Here is a 16,004-nt window from a genome sequence, read left to right as displayed (position 1 = left end):
GAGGCTTTTTTTTCCTTTATGTGAAAGGCCCTTCCGTGGGAGGACCTGCACCTGGCGTCCATCTCACCGGGAGGGGACAAGGACCCGAGTGAAAGCCATAGAAGTCGATTAACATCAGCATGACCCTGGTCACCCCCATGGTTCATGTTCGGGCTGGGGGTGCCTTCTCCCTCCGGTGGGAGAACACACTGTGCAGATATGTGTACATGTATCTCACATGTGCGTGGCCCTGTGCGATCCTCATCAGAGGTGGGCTGGCTCTCCACCAAGTTAAGGCAGCGTGGTTCAGCTTTGTTTGAAGTTTACTTTCCAATTTCTGTTGGCCTGTGGGATTGTGTTTCAGACACGCACCCGTGTGCAGCCCCCGCCCTTCCCGGGGTGCCTGGTGGTGGGTCTCCTGATGTGCGGGGTTGAGTAGCCAGGAAGAACCTTCTCTCTCTCTCCCGACCTCAGGTCCCGGAAATCGTGGAATACATTCAGCACAATATGAGCCGCACCCCGGAGCCCACGGCGCAGGAGACCACGAGCGAGGTCTTGCAGCTGCTGGCCCAGGGCCGCGCCGACGACGTCATCCTGACCTTGTTCAGGCTGCAGGACCGGTTCCGAAGGTGGGCGCCCCAGTCCACGCCGCTCGGACCAGCCCCCGCCGGCTCCCAATCTGCTCGTTCTGGAACGTTTCCAACTTTAACGCACGTCATTCCCTTGCTCCTTTGGGGTGAGGTGATTGTAAAACTTACCTGGACTTATGGCAGAAAAGTTGAAAGCGTGTAAAATTTTGAAAAAGCCAAAAAGAAACACAGCACCCCCACAAAGCAACCTCTGCTATCACTTGGTTATAATTTCATAATTCATCTCCCTTTTCAGAATGGTTTTTAAAAATGAATAGTCAAGCTCAGGCTGTATCTACCTACATTTTCCTTTAACATTTGAGCATGGCATTTCCCCAAGTTAAAACCCTTTTGTAAACATAATTTTATTTTATTTTTTTAAGATTTTATTTATTCATACTTAGAGACGGGGGAAGGGAGGGAGAAAGAGAGGGAGGGGAACAACAATGTGTGGCTGCCTCTCATGCGCCCCCAACTGGGGACCTGGCCCACAACTCAGGCCTGTGCCCTGACTGGGAATCGAACCGGTGACCCTTTGGTTTGTGGGACGATGCTCAATTCACTGAGCCACACCAGCCAGGGCTGTAAACATAATTTTAAAGGCTGTCTAATATTATTTTACATGGATGTCTGCTGCTATGAATTTCCTTTACTCTGCTTTTTAACTTAATTCCCAGGCAGCGCGATTCACCCCTTTGCTGTAAGTTCTACACATGTTCTCACGTGTAGAGTTAACCAAGACACAAAGCACGTCCATCACCCCCCAAACTCCTCCTGCTGCTCAGTCCCCACCCCTCCCCTCACAGACTCCACTCCCACTGAGCTGCAGTCCCCGCTCAGCTAGGACAGCTCCTGACATCCCGCCTGTCCTCCCACTGGGGACAGGAGGCTCCCTGCCCGGGCTGTGGCCCCCGGGCCTCTCCGTCTGGCCCCACTGCAGCCCCTGGCTCTGCCACCCCAGGGCTCCACGTGCAGCTGCCCCTGCGCCACAGCTGCATCTGACGTCCGGGGACCCGACTCACAGCTGTCATCTGGGCAAGGGAGGGCCGAGCCGGGGCGGGGACTGGGCTGGTCACGGGAGCAGGGCCCTGAGCGGCTGGCCTGGGCAGACCCACGGCCTTGATGTGACTGAGCCGCGTGGCCCCCAGAAGGAACTGAAGCTCATATTTCAATTCTGCCAGCACCCGCCCACACCCCATTTCTCTGCAAAGCCACCTGGCGAGCCCTCACCCCCACCCTCGGCCCCGGGCCCGGCCTCCCGCTCGGCCGGGGGCACCTCTGTGCAGAGCACCCCATGTTTCTGTGCAGCCCTGAAGCTCATGAGGGAGGACCCTGACCCCGCCGTCAGCAGCCTCGCCACGCAGACCTTGCACGTCAAGGAGACCAAGGCCAAGCTGCCGGCCAGAGCCCCGGCCTCCTGCCTCTGCTGCAGGAGGTGCTGAAAGTGACTGAGGCCACACACTTGGGTGACGATGGTGACATGGGCCAGGCTCCCGAGCCCTGCGCCGCACAGAGAGCCTCAAAAATAAAAGGAGGAACTTCTGTGGAGCAGTTTCCTGGCCTTTCCACGCGAGTCTCTGCTTCCGGGTGGGTTGGGCCCCCTGCTGGGAGCTGCTTGTCTGTAGCCGTCCCCAGGGTGGGGGGCGGGCTGCTCCCAGCCACCCCTCTGCCCTCCTGGAACGTCCACTTGAACCCTGTCCTGGGAGGCGAGGGCTCAGAGCTGGCGGTCCGGGCGGGGCCCCTGGCGGTGGTGAGTCACGCTGCGGCCAGGGGGTTATTAAAGGGCTTCAGCGGGCTCGTAAAAGTTCTCGTAAAAATTCTGGGGGGATCAGCGACTTTGACCGCGGCTCTCGGGGGGCAGGGCTGGGAGGGAGCCTGGCCCCACTACCCGGACAGCCAGACGCTTCCCCCGCCACACCCGCAGGGCAGCTGGGTGGGACCTGCTGTGGCTTCCCTCCTTCCCTCAGCCAGGCCCGGGGCACCCACAGCTCTGGGTGCAGGGACAGTGTCCCAAAGCCCTAAAACGTAGGCTCCCCTGTGGTCAAACCTGCTGTGACTTGGAAGGAGCTCCGCCTGGCAGTGCCCGGCCCCTGTCCCTGCACCCGAGTCCCCGGGGACGCGCACCTCCCACTGCGGGTGCCTCCCTCCCAGCCTTGTTTTCTATAATAAGTGGCTATCAGTCTTATAATTTGGGGAGAAGACATTCCACATTAAAGGAGTAAAAAACCGATGTCCCTGACCCCAGTGTTTCTGCCCTCCCCCCGCACTCGGCATCTTCAGGATCCAGGGTGACCTGAGTGGGGAAGAGCCAGCTTTTGCGCAAACGCTCTGGGGTGGGGGAGGGAAGGGCGCGGTCCCCAGGTGGAACCCATTGGCTGGAGGCGGCTCCCGGCAGCCCCTGGCAAGTTCAGCAGCTCCTAGGCCTCTGTCTCCTGGTCTCACCCAGCCGGACTTTCCTCAGTCAATTGTGGGCCTGTCCCGTAGGGCAGGGTCCTAGGTAATGAGGAGCCTGTGGGGAGCAAGGGTGGGGTTCACCCCGGCACCCAAAAGCAGCATCCTCAGCGACCGCCTGCCTCCCGGGCGGGAGCAGCTGTGCCTGCCCGAGGGGTGTGGGCAGTCAGGGCTCCTCTCCCGCACCAAGGCCCCTGCGTCGGAGGACAGGAAGCCCCACCCTCTACCCCACGACTGTCTGCCGTGAGCTAGACAAGGAGCAGGGACTGTGTCGGTGACAAAGGAACCGGTTTTATATTTTGGTAAACAAAGCAAAGAGAGACCTGATTGTCCTCAGGACTCGATGATCAGCGGGCTGGTGACGCAGGTGGGACTGCTCCCCGGTGCAGCCTGTCTGCCCGGAGGACGGGCCAGTGCCTCGCGCTCCACTGGCATGGGCTGGTGCCTGGTGGCTATCACAGGAACGAGGACTCTCAGGCTTGGGGGGGCAGTGACATGTCACGATGCAGCCCCCCCCAACTGCCTGTGTTCTCTGCACCTCCTCAGTCACTAAGTACGTGCTCAGCACCTCTGGCCACAAAGAAAGACAGAAACAAACCAAGTGAAATCATTTAGCCTAAAAAGTGCTGTAGAAACGTCTCCTTACGAGTTAGTGTGACAAGCTAGGCAATGGGACCACGAGGACACCAGGAGCAGGGACTTCTGGAGCGCACCCCAGAGTATCGGAGAGGAACGGGCTCCTGAGCAACGCTGGTGGCCCCGAGTTACGGGGAGGGAGTGGCTCCGTTTTGGAGTCACGATTCTGTCTTCAGGGTGGGGCACCCATCACAGGCTGCCTGACACCTCACAGACTTAATGTTTTTATGTTAAAAATAATGGGACAAAAAGTCACAGCACAGGAGAATTTTAGGGGGAAAAAGGGAATATGTGTTTTGAAGACCGAAAAGCCCTGGACAAGAAGGGGAAGCCAGGCCCGCGCGGAGCTGTTTTCTTCCACGAGCTTCTCACATTTTCTCTCCTCGTCAGTGTGGCGCGGGAAGGCACCTGGCGCGCACACACCATGTCCACCCGTCACTGGAGAAAGGACCGGGGTGCTCTGGGCCAGCGACTCCGGGTTCTGATCCGATCCCTGTCCTTGCCAGCTGTGACCCTGGACAAGTCCCCTCCTCTCTGAGTTTTCTCATTTCAGAAAACAAGGACCCACCCATCACAGGGCAGAGGTGCCCCAGTGAAAAGCCGGGTACTGTGCCTGGCAGGTACCCAGGTGTGGCGCCCACCCCAGGAGGCAAGGCGTGAACCTGGGGGAAGTGCACACTCCTGATGCTTCAGCACTGAATCAGCCTCGCCCTCCAAGCGCAGGACACCCTCCCCGGCCCAGCCCCCAGGCCAGCCTCGCCCACTCACCCCCACCCCCACCCAGGAAGCTGCCATCAGTCCGGTCAGCGGGCTCGGGGGCCACACCACCGCAGACGTCGTTTAGGTTTTATTCAGGACACACACACCCAGGCTAGGAACAGAAATATACACCATGAGGCTTAAATAACTTTCATACATATGTACAGTCACGAGCAGAGGTACAAAACTCATGTACACCTTGTGCTGGCCGCAGCGCCGGGGAGCGAGCCCCTGACACCCTGCGGCCGGGGCAGGGCGGCGGCTAGAAAAGAGCTGGTGGGCAGGGCGGGGCCCCCACTCACTGCAGAGGTCTTCTCTGACCCTCGGCTCTTCTTCGGAGAGCGGTTCCCACTTCCGTGCAAGGTCCTCAGGACGTGGGTTCCCAGGACTGGACTAGGGCGTGGTGGGGCAGGGCTCACGAAGTGCCAGGGAGGGGCCAGAAGAAACGGACTTTCCTTGTACAGAGGGGGCGGCGAGGATCCGGGAGCCAGAAGAGGAGGGCCAGGCCCGGAGGCCTGTCGGGGGCACCAGCCAGGCCTTGGCTCCCAAACCTGGACCGGGAGGCTGTGCCCGGTGGAGACAGCAACTTGCGGCTCTCGTCTGGGACGGCAGGGGCAGAGGCCGCAGGTGTGGGAAGGAGCTCAGCGCTCTGGCACAAAGCTGGTGAAGGCCCAGGCCCAGGCGGGGGCCGAGCAAGCTGGAGGAGCGGTGCCCACACCCGGCCCGGCCCAGCCCGCAGGGGTGGGGCCGGGCAGCCGCGTGAAGAGCAGGGCACTTGGACTTCCCAGGAGCCGCCTGCGGCCCTGCCACGTGGTGGAAGAGGAAGGGTCAGCCGCTCCCAGATCCACAGGAGACCCTGGTGGGGGGCGGGGGTGCAGCCGCAGCCTGGGGCCTTTCCTCCTTCCTGGCCCATCTCGGGGCCACTGATGCGCCACCTTGGGGGATTCTGGCCGCCGCAGGGGAGCTGGCCATGCCAATGAAGCAAACACTGAACGGTCAACACTGAGAATGGGCAAGGGCAGGGGCGTGGGGCACCGTCCACCCCGGAGCTCGCCAAGCAGCTTTGACAGCATTTGCGGGGTCCGCTCCGGAGACGGAGGATGTGGGTCCAGGCTTGCAGGGACCTGGCGTGGGCTCCGGCATGGGAAAATTGGGGGCGTGGGGTGCAGACAGGGTGTTTCTCCAGGGCATGGCGTTCCCAGGGGGCCTGGCCTGCAGCGGCCCAGCCTCGCGTCCTCAGAGGGGCACAGAGGGGGAGGATGGTGACCAGGATGCGGCTGAGCCTGGGGCGAGCCGTGGTCCGAGGGGGGCCGGCCCCCTGACCAGGGCGCCCTCAGCCTCAGCTCACGCAGAGCCAGCCTGGGGGAGCCACCAGCCCTTGTGCTCAGACCACAACCAGTTTGTGCTTCCAACACTGAGGGAGCTTGTGCCGCGAGGGCGGGGGGCCTGCCCCCACCGTGGGCCCTGCACCTCCCTGAGGCAGCGGCTGAGACCCTCGCTCAGGGGCGCCGCTCAGAGAGGCTCTGAGGGGCTTCAAGTGTCAAGCCAGAGACTCACCGGGACAGCAGAGCCGCCGGCTGTGAGGTAGCACACCCGTCAGAAACCGCAGGAGAGCACCTTGGAGGCCCCGGGGACCCCGTGCGGGACGCCCGGCAGCCACCGCATGGTGACCCCGGGCCGGGCACCTGCCCGCGGGGGAAGGGGCGCAGCCGGCGGTGCTTCTGCGGCCTGTGAGGTCTTGCCCACGAGTCTTGGAGCTTTGTGCTCAGGGGGCCGGGGCCGGGGGTGGCCTGAGGGCATTGCCAGGTGACCCTGGGCGGCCAGAAGTTCCAGCGCAGAAGACAGGCTGTCCCAGGGGCCCAGGAGGGCACATCTGGCCTGCGCGTAGGCTCACAGGGACTTCACCGTGGCGCCCAGCGAGGCCACTTGCCACAGGACAGCTCCAAGCAGGGCGGGGACAGGCGGGGACAGGCCCCAGCAGGCGCTTTGCTGCTTCACAAGCCGTCTCACACCGGGCCACGCCAGGAAGCTCTGAGGGGCCCCCACATCCTGGCCAAACAGAGGAGGAGCCAGGGCAGCACAGAGCCGCCTCCAGAAGGTCCAAGGTCTCCCTCCTTGGGGCAGAGCTGGGCTCCTGGCCCCACACCGAGGGGAAGCACTGGGGCCGAGAAGTGTCCCTGGGACGGTGGACAGGCAGGGGCGGGGGGCACAGTGGGACCGGCTGGCACTGTGGGTCTAGAGTTGGCCCGGAAGCAGCCGGACTCACCGACAGCGTCCCTGGGGCCGAGCCCACAGCCCGCGCGAAGAGGAGCTGGGTGGGCCCCGTCGCCGCGGCCGCTCTCCAGCTCTCCCGGGAGGGCCCTCCCCTGCGCCGGTGCCACGGCTGGAGAACGTCTCCTGAACGACCGACCGTCGCTCCGGCCACAGTCCTCTGAGCTGCCTCCCAGGTGGCGCACGAGGGACGCTGGGGAGGGCACCCCGCCTTCCGGGGGCAGTGGGCCCGAGACCCCCGCACGTGAGAAGACAAGGCGGCTCCGCCCCCCGGGCGAGGCTGGTGTCAGGCTGCCCAGTGCGGGCGCTGCGCCCGGGCTGGACGGAGGAAGGCACTGGAGCGCCAGGCGGCCGAGTCGGGTGCGCCAGGGTGGCCCTGGGCAGTGTGGGGACGGCCTAAGCTGCAAAGTCTAGGGGGGCATTTCCCTCCTCTGCACAGCAAGAGGGGGCGGCCCTGAGGGCCGGTGGGAGTCCTGGCTCCCGAGAGCAGAGGGACAGAACATGTGGAAGAAACTTCAAGTCAGTTTCCAGGAGGCAAGAGCAAAAACTAAAATAAATAACTGAGTGTGCCTGGCCGTCTGCCCAAAGGAATCCTTCTAGCAGCCGCGCTGTGGCCCTTCAGAAAGGGACCCCAAGAATTGCTGGGGTCAACTGGGAATGGGTATTTGTGGCCTAGAGGTGAAAAGTCAGCTGCCGGGCCCAGCGGCTTTCACGGTTTCCATGGTTACCTGAGGACTACGTTTTGGGCTCAGAGGCAGGTGCAGTGGTCCCAAGACTGGGCTGGGGGCTGTGGGGGGGCTGCCTCGCCTCCCCTGCAGGGTCACCCCCAGGCCCGGGGCTCCAGGGGTGGGCCAGCGGGCTCAGCAGGAACGATATGGCCCGTCGGGGGGAGGCCAGGGGGCCACAGAGGAGAAAGGAGAGGGGAAGTGTCCTTCAGTGTCACAGCTTGATTCCCTGCCCCTCCCGGTTAGTGTCCATCGGCAGGAGGTCTGGGAGGGGAACGAGAGGGGGGTGTCCCCTCCACGCTGTCCAGGCTGCTGGGGGCCAAAGGGTGGGGCTGTCCTCTGACCTCAGTCCTAGGGAGGGCCGCGGGGTAACCGCCGAACACTCCAGAGCTTCACCGTCAGGTCGCTGCAGAGGACAGCGAGTGGCTGAGCCCAGCTGGCCCCCCCCAGGGACCCCCAGCCCCCTCGCCCCCCACGACGTGGCCGGGGCCCAGGAGCAAGCATGGCTGGGGGCTGGGTGCAGGGTGCTGGGCGGAGGGAGGGGCCTGCGTTTTCCTCTCGGCTCTCCCTTGCTGCGGTCTGGCCCTGTCCGGCCCTGAGCGCCCACCCTGCTCCAGCTGCCCGGGGCCCTGTCCTGGGGTCCGCCCGCCGTCCATGCTCCGGGGGCAGGAGGGAGGAGCAGCGGTCTCATACCGTGGAGAAGCGGCTCGGGCCGAAGTGCAGAGAGGGGGAGAGAGGGGAGAGCAAGAAGGAGGCAGGGTCAGGGCAGGGTGGTGGCCCGGCCCTTTATGGCCAGGACCCGGCGAGGAAGGCAGGGGGTTAGTCCAGGGATGTAAGTCCACAGCTTCACCCGGCAGTCACTGTGGGGCGGGGAGGGGGAGGCGGGGAGCGGGGGGAGTGGGGGAAGGGACAAGTTCGGAAACAGAAGGACAGAGAAGGAACAAGAGACCTCTGTGAGCGGCCCCCGTGGGACAGAGCGCCCTGGACAGGTGTAAGGACAGCCGGTGGGGACGGCTGTGTGAGGTGTTGGTGATGGTGGGCAGGACCCGGCCCAGGGCCCGGCACCTGCCTGCTGCCCACAGTGGACGGGGGGTGGGGGGGAAGCCCATGCAGACGGCCCTGCCCAGCGCCCACCTGGAGGCGGTGAAGATGTGCTTGGCGTTGGTGCAGACGGCGTTGATGGGGCTGTCATGGCCCTTGATCTCGCCGATGGGCGTGACGTTGTCCACGTTCCAGACCTTGATGATGCCCGCCCGGCAGGCGCTCAGCAGCAGGGGGCGGCCGGGGACGAAGGTCAGGGCGCACACCCAGTCCTTGTGCGCGTTGGGGACTTGCTGCGGGAGGAGCCGGCAGGTGAGGGCTGGGGCAGAGGACGCAGGGACAGCCCCGCACACAGCAGCCGCCCCTTTGTGTCCAGGGTCCCCAGGCGGGCGGGCAGCGCAGGTCCCAGAGAAGGACCCTTCAACCTCCTGGGCTCGGACCTCAGACCCTGACCTGGGGCGGGGGTGGGGGGCGCCCGTCAACCCCCGGAGGGGTCAGAGGAACTAAATGCTCCAGGAGTGGGAACAGAGACCAGCTCCGCAGTCTAGTCCTGGGCAAGGGGGGGGGGCAGAAAGGAGAGGGTGAGGGGCGGGCAGGCTGGGGGCTCTGGCCTGGGCTGGGGGAGTGCCTCCCCATCCCCCCACCTGGATGAGCTCCTGCTGCTCGAGGTCCCACTTCTTGATGCCGTTGTCCCGGGAGCCACTGAAGAGGACGTCTCCGTGAATGGCCAGGCACTCAATGCCATCGTAGTGAGGCGGCTCGAAGTTGTGGGTGGGGCCGATGGTGCCGGCCACGCCCTCACCCAGCTCAAACATCTGTGGGGGAAGGGCGCAGGGGGGCCCGTGAGGCACCCGCCGTGGGTGCAGCCAGGCTCCCAGGAGGGGGCTGCAGGCTGGGGTGTGGGGAGGCAGACTTAGGTAATGCAGGGGCACCCCTCAGCTCAGCACTGACTTCTAACAAATTAAACAGAACGCTCTCGGTACGGCAGCGACAACCCTCCTCCCGCCCTTTCACAGACCGCTTCCTGGCTTCAGGGACACAGGCAGGGACAGCAAAGCCAGGGCTGCGTGGGGCCCTGACTGTTCCACCCTCACATGTGTCACTGTGACGGCTGCACGGTGCCCTGTGCATGGCGTGTCCCTCACTCAGTGACTGTGCCTCTGCCCTTGACAGTCCGGGCATTTCTAAGGAGTCGCCATTTACAAAAGAGCGATCTTTACCTCCTCCTCGTGGTGCTGGCCTCCGGGGGACAGTTCCTCACTAACCGCCCCCCGCAAGGTCCCATTATTTTCTGTGAGTGCTCCCAGGCAATGGGGGGGCAGGGGGAGTGCGAGAAACGCCGAGAACAGTCCCCCAAGCCTCAAGGATGAGCATCTCGGGTACCTTGACGTAGTGGTCCTTGGAGCCGGTCACCACCAGGTCGTGCTGGCTGGCCGTCTGGGTGACCGTCAGGCACATCACGGGCCCGATGTGGCCAGTGAGCTTGCCAACAGGCTGGAACCTGTGGGAGGGCCCAGCAGGGGCAGAGGGTCAGAGGGGTCTGGGCTGGGAGGGGTCTGCCCTGGGAGGGGTGCGCCTCCTCTCCCGGGACAGAGTCGCTGTCCCCTGGGGGCCTCGGAGGATGGGGGAGAGAAATGCAGCCGAGGTCCCAGTGGCCCTGGGGCAGTCACCAGCTCAGAGACATCAGTGCCCCCCCCCGCAGCCCGGACCTGCTGAGCTCCCAGACGCGGACGGCGTTGCCCGAGGCAGCGTACAACATGGCGCCCGAGGGGCTGAGGGCGATCTGGTTGATCTGGTGCTCTCCTTGAGCGCTGGTGAGGGCGCGGGTGGATGTGGCCGCGCAGGCGTCCCCTGAGATCACCTGGCCTGAGGACCTGTCCGTGAGGGCGAGGGGCAAGGTCAGAGATCAAGCCGTTCCTCCGCACAGGCCAGGAAACCAATCAAACCTCGCTCGGAACAGGCCCGTCACCCACTTCTTCCAGGAAGCCTTCCCTGACTGACGGACAGGGGCAGCAGCTTCTCCTGGGAGACGACAAGTGGGGACCAAGGGAGACAGGCCCCTCCCCAACCCTTGCTGCCTGAGCCGGGGCTTAGACGCTGGAGGCTGAGTCACGACACTGGCTTTGAAGCTGGGTCCTGTGGAAATCACTGAACCCCTCTGACTGCAGTGACCCCTCGATCACAAGGGGCGAGAGCACCCGTCTGCTTCCTCAGTTTCCCTTCAGAGCAAAGTTGAGCGGAAGGTACGGAGATTTGTCGCCCACTCCTGCCGCCCCTCCAGCCTCCCTGCTGCCAATAACCCCCACCAGCCGGTGCATCTGCCACGACTGGTGAGCCTGTGTGGACACAGTTGTCACCCAGAGTCCACAGTTACAGGAGGGTCGCTCTCGGCGTCGTGCATTCTGTGGATTTGCGCAAATGTGTAGCCACAGGCACCCCTCCTTCCTGGGCCACAGAGGACTCTCCCCGTACCCTAAAAACCCTGTTTACTCTTTTTAAAGAATCAGGTGAAATAACAGACCCCAGCTGACCGTGGAGGCGCAGGAGGAAGCATGGCTTTGCTCAGAATCAGTGTCCCTGTGTCGGCCCGGCTGTCAGGCTCGGGGAGCAGGGCCCCACCAGGGGCTCCTTATGCAGGCAGGTGGCCAGCATGGTGGAGGCGGCCGCCTGCTGGTCTCACCCTGTTTCCCTAGCTCCTCTCTCAAACGCAGGCACAGCTCGGGGACCGGACGTGGGGTACTGGGACAAAGGTGTGACCAGCCAGACTAAAGGCTCCACCAGGCTTCTGCCCCAGACACTGCCACCAGGCCATGGTGCCGCTTTGTCCTGCAGAGGCAGGCTGTGCTGAGCGGGGCCCCGGGACCAGCACTGGCGGCCAGTCCCCTGCTGGGAGGAGCACTCACGTGAGGGTCCGGATGCACTTGGCCGAGTCCCGGATGTCCCACACCTTGATGTAGGAGGTGGATACAGAGAACACGAGCCCCGAGAGGCTGCAGTACTTGATGGAGACCACGTTGTTGGGGTGGCCCTTCAGAGCCGCAATCTCCTGCCCCGTGACCAGGTTCCACATCTTACAGCTGCGGTCTGTGATGGGAGAGGCGTGGGGAGAGGACAGGCGTCAGCACCTGGGACAGCGGATCCAAGGCTGGAGGCCCGAGTCCAGGTCCCGGGGCGAGGACAAGTCAGAGAGATGTGGCTCAGAACTAGAGACCGTGCTGGCTGGAGCCACTCCCTGCCTCCTTGCCACAACAGCGCTTGGTGGCGGGGCCACCTTGGCTAAACTCGGTGTCCGCTCCTCTGGCTGCCTCTGGCTGTCATCATCCAGGAAGACGCAGCCTGGACTCGGCCAATCACAGTGAGGCTGAGCGCCGCACGCCTCGTCTGCTGCGGAAACTCCCCTGACTGGTGGGCTCGGCGATGGTGACTCTATGGAGTCTTGCGGCAGGGCCACAGGCTCTGCTCGGATCTAAGTGCTGGGGACGTCGGGGTCGGTGTGTGTGGGGGGCACTGGGACGAGCAGGTGAGCTGAGCACCCGAGAAGCTTCCTGCAGTTTCTGAGGGAGGTTTGGGGGGAAGTGCTGGAGGAGGCCCCGGGGTTGGCCAGGATGGGAGCCTGGAGCCAAGGCAGAAGACGCTAGACAAGGTCACGAGTAAGCCGACCCCACGCTCTCAAGTCCTGGGCAGGTGCTGGCCCTACCTGGCCAGTCTGGGTCCCACCTACCTTTGGACCCTGTGAAGAGCAGCTCATCCGTGGCATCTAGGCAGAGGACAGGCTTGGTGTGGCCCTCGGCCATCGAGACACACTGCAGCGGGGCCGTCCGTCCACCTTTGGCTCCTCCAACCGGCGTGATGATTCCCCTTCCAGGACAGAGGGAGAGGGCACCCATCAGCCAAGGACACTGCAACAGGCTGAGGGGCACAGGGCGGAGGGCAGCCTGGGGCTGATGTGGGAGACTCCGGAAATGCCAGCTGGGCCAGCAGCCTGATGCCAGGAGGGAGGTGCCCGGGCAGGCGGGGGTCTCACACAGCCCCCGCCCGCCCCCACTCTCCATGCTTCCGGGGAGCGAGCCCTGTCTAGACACAGCCCTGCCCCTGGGGAGCTCCTGCCAATGCTGCCTGAGTAGGTTCCAGGGGCTGGGGGGGCTCCTGCACTCCCATGACACCCCCACGCTGCTGCAGGTAACCCAGGCAGGCAAGGGGCGCACAGGGTGGGCACTCGGGCCAACCCCCCACAGCACTCCATCCCAGCACCCACCATGCGGAGGGACTCGTGCACAGGCGCCCTACCCACGGACCAGCATGGTCAGACCCACAACTGTCATTTACACAAGGCCAAATCCCTTTAGGGACCCTGGGCTCAGATCTGGGTTGAGGGGCTCTGGGGCCCTCTGGCAGGAACCTCCACACCCCCAGAGTCCCTGCAGCAGCCTCCTATAGACTCTGGGGAGGGGGTTCTTTCCGTAGTGAGGGTCTCATGGGCACGGGCCCAGCCTGAAAACACATTCTAGCTCTTCTCCAAAGAGAATGCTGTTCCCAACACGGACACCGTGGTCGAGAGGATGCAGGCTTCTCAGGGCCCCAGGGACTCAGCCAGCCCTGCCAAGGATGCGGTCAGACAGGCCCAGCTGCCGGCCAGGGGTCACACACAGGGACAGCCCCCCCCTCCCCCGCACGCCCCAGCTCCCTGCTTCTGACTCTGCTCTGGGCCCAGCTATGTCGCCAGGAAGAAGCCAAGATGGCTGTGGGCATTTGCTAAAAAGCAAACCTGCCCTGGCTGCTGTGGCTCAGTGGATTGAGTACCAGCTTGCGAACCAAAGGGTTGCTGGTTCGATTCCCAGTCGGGGCACAGGCCTGGGTTGCGGGCCAGGTCCCCAGCTGGGGGCCTGCGAGAGGCAACCACACATGGATGTTTCTCTCCCTCTCTTTCTCCCTTCCTTCCCCTCTCTCTAAAAATAAGTAAATAAATAAAATCTTAAAAAGCAAACCCTCCTCAGTGAGGGGGGACCTGGCCAGCATAGGGGGGCCCCTGGCTCCTGCAGGAGGATCTGAAGGCAGCTGACAGCTGTGACCCCAGGCAGGCATGGGAAGCAGTGAGTGGGGGCACGTGGGCAGCTGGCAGGAGCTCTCAGCCCAGCCATGGCCCTTTGCTCAGGCCCCTCAAGGGTCCTGGGAGGTGCTCCTTATGGGGGTGCCGTGTGCGCTGGGTGGGGAGAGGGGCCTCCCAGCACCCCTGGTCTGGGGACAGAGCGGGGTCTCTGTGTGCACACACAGGCTCACTGAGCACGTCACAGGGACCCTGAGCACAGTCGTTGACACTCCTGGGCAGAGCTCAGCCAGCCCGGCCCGGCCCCCGGCTCCATGCTCAGCTCCCCACCCCGGTGACATGGGGCAAGAGGACAGCGCCTGTGACGAGCAAGGGAATGCCCTCCTGAGCCCCCAGCGCCAGCCGGCAGTGCAGTCAGAGGCCAGGCAGCCCCCCTGAGAGGAGGAACGGGGTGGGGGTGCAGGAGGGGGCCTGGGGAGGAGGGGTGCATGCCGAGGACAGGGTATGCAGGTGGGAGGGGCTGAGGGGAGCGGGAAGGAGCACCGGGGACAAGCGAGCTGCCATCTGTGTACCTCAGGACCTCCGACAAAGAGGAGTCGCTGTCATCAGACCTGGGGGGGGGCAGAAAATTAGCTGGATTAGGGGGAGGGCGGAAGACACAGGGGTGGCGGAGGCAGCAGCGGGCGGTCAGAGGGCGGTTATTCTCTTGGAGGGGAGCAGGGAGAGGCGGAGGGACGGGGCGCTGAGGGACAGAGGACAGGAGGTGGGGATGGGCTGGCCTGGAAGCTGGGGACGCTCCTCCGCTCACAGGGCAGAATGAGGAGGGCCAAGGGAGATGAGGGGACAGTAGCCCCACACCCTGGGGAGACCCTTCCTGGGCTGTCTGCTGGTCCCAAACCCTCCGGCTGCCCCATCGCACAAGCTGGGGGCACCCACCCCACCAGGCAACGCTGGGGCCTGCTGGCTGCCCCCATCCTGGGGGTCTGGCTGCTTCCAGCCACTCCTCAGGGAGTGACTTAGTTACAGAACCCACTGTCCCCTGAGAGTCCCCAGGGACGTGCTGGGAGTTGGCTGTGCACCTCACATGAGCCCCAAGGCTTGCACCCAGGAGAGGACCGCGGTCTGGTCTGGGCTACGACCACTAGGCTGGGACGCTGAGCCCACCCCACTGCTTCTGAGAAAGGGACTGGTGTGCGGGGCATCCTGGCTGGCGGGGTCTGGGCTCGGTGTGCTGCACCCACCACGGGAGCTGAGCCAAGGTGGGCTTGGGGGAGGAGCCTACATGGGCCCAGGAAGGGGCATTTCTGTGGGCAGGGCTGGTATCGGGCACCAGGGGCAAGGACTGGTGCTCTCCAGCTCGCAGAACAGCCCGGTCCCCATCAGCCCCAGGCAGGAGGGGCCAGGGCAGGGCCAACAGGGGTGCAAAGGGGAACTCTTGGAGGACAGGTCCCTGTTCCCCAGGCCGAGCTCCCTGTTAGGGACGCCTGCCAGCACAGGTCACAGCCCAGGTCCCCTGCCCAGTACTGGCACATCTAGGGGGATGTCCTCTGGCCTCCTGGAGGCTCATTTCCTGTTCTGGAAAGTAGGGGAGACAATCCCCACAGCTGACTGAGGGCTCATAAAATCATATGTGTGAAATGTCATGGGGGACCGCTGTTCACACCTATCCCCCGCAGGGGCTGGCCCCAGGGCCACGCGAAGGGAAGCGGGGCCCTTTCTCTGCTGGGACCATGCATGGGGCTGCCTGAGCATTTGCGGTGGGGAGAGGGCTGGCTGAAGGTGGAGGCCGGGGCATCACAGAATCAAAGCCTCAGACGAGGAGGCTGCTAGGGCAGTTCTCGGGTACCGGAGGGTCCCTGCCACGCCTGTGGCTTTCTGTTCGCTCTCCTGAGGTCCCCACTTGCTCCGGGAGCCGAAGGGTCCATGGTCAGGACAGAAAGGGTAGAGAGGCCAGAAGAGGCGCCGCCCCAGCCCTGCCCACGGTCACAACTGCCCCAGGCTCCCTTCCCCTCGAAGAGCCCTCCCTGGCCACCCGGCTCTTACTTGTCCAGCGCTGATCCTTGGCTCTGATGGCTGGTGAGCCGAGAGAAGACATTGCGATCGTTGCGTGGCCGAGTGGGAGGGGATGAGGGGGGCGTGAACCCCACGTCTGTGGACCTGGCGAGTGTGGACAGAGAGCGCATCCGTGAGAGACCAGCCCGGCCTGAGCCTGGCTCAGTGTGGCTCCGGGAGCTCTTCTTGATCTGACCATCCTCCCACATGCGTGCGGATCCCACGATTCCCCTTCTCATGGAAACGCATCTGTAGCACCGGAGCAGACCCTGCGGCGCTCTTGTGGTCGCCGGCAGACGAGAGGACAGTGAACCACCCGAGTCCCTGACTGCTCCTCCTGTGGTCTACTTAGTGCTACGGTTTTTGCATGTCTGTGCTTTTTGTTGCTGATTTCTGTGTAAATGGCCCCGGTGAGGG

The 16,004-nt window shown here is 63.9% G+C and overlaps 2 protein-coding genes across 2 annotated transcripts in view; one reads left to right on the top strand and one right to left on the bottom strand.

Annotated features, from left to right (window-relative positions):
• Window positions 1-16,004, top strand: part of PKP1 (plakophilin 1) — a 288,438-nt gene that overhangs the window by 109,528 nt on the left and 162,906 nt on the right. The window lies entirely within an intron of this gene.
• KIF21B (kinesin family member 21B) overlaps window positions 8,063-16,004 on the bottom strand; it is a 32,831-nt gene continuing 24,889 nt past the window's right edge. The window contains 9 exon segments of the mRNA XM_090263480.1: window positions 8,063-8,310; window positions 8,585-8,784; window positions 9,136-9,306; window positions 9,875-9,992; window positions 10,201-10,365; window positions 11,395-11,575; window positions 12,213-12,349; window positions 14,108-14,146; window positions 15,579-15,692. Of these exon segments, the coding sequence (XP_090119606.1) occupies window positions 8,211-8,310; window positions 8,585-8,784; window positions 9,136-9,306; window positions 9,875-9,992; window positions 10,201-10,365; window positions 11,395-11,575; window positions 12,213-12,349; window positions 14,108-14,146; window positions 15,579-15,692 (1,225 nt within the window). The 3' untranslated portion in view covers window positions 8,063-8,210.

The sequence above is a fragment of the Furipterus horrens genome, unplaced genomic scaffold (genome assembly GCF_987537825.1).
Source record: "Furipterus horrens unplaced genomic scaffold, mFurHor1.1.pri manual_scaffold_15, whole genome shotgun sequence".
Classification (NCBI taxonomy): domain Eukaryota; kingdom Metazoa; phylum Chordata; class Mammalia; order Chiroptera; family Furipteridae; genus Furipterus; species Furipterus horrens.
This window is presented reverse-complemented; position numbering and strand designations above follow the sequence as displayed.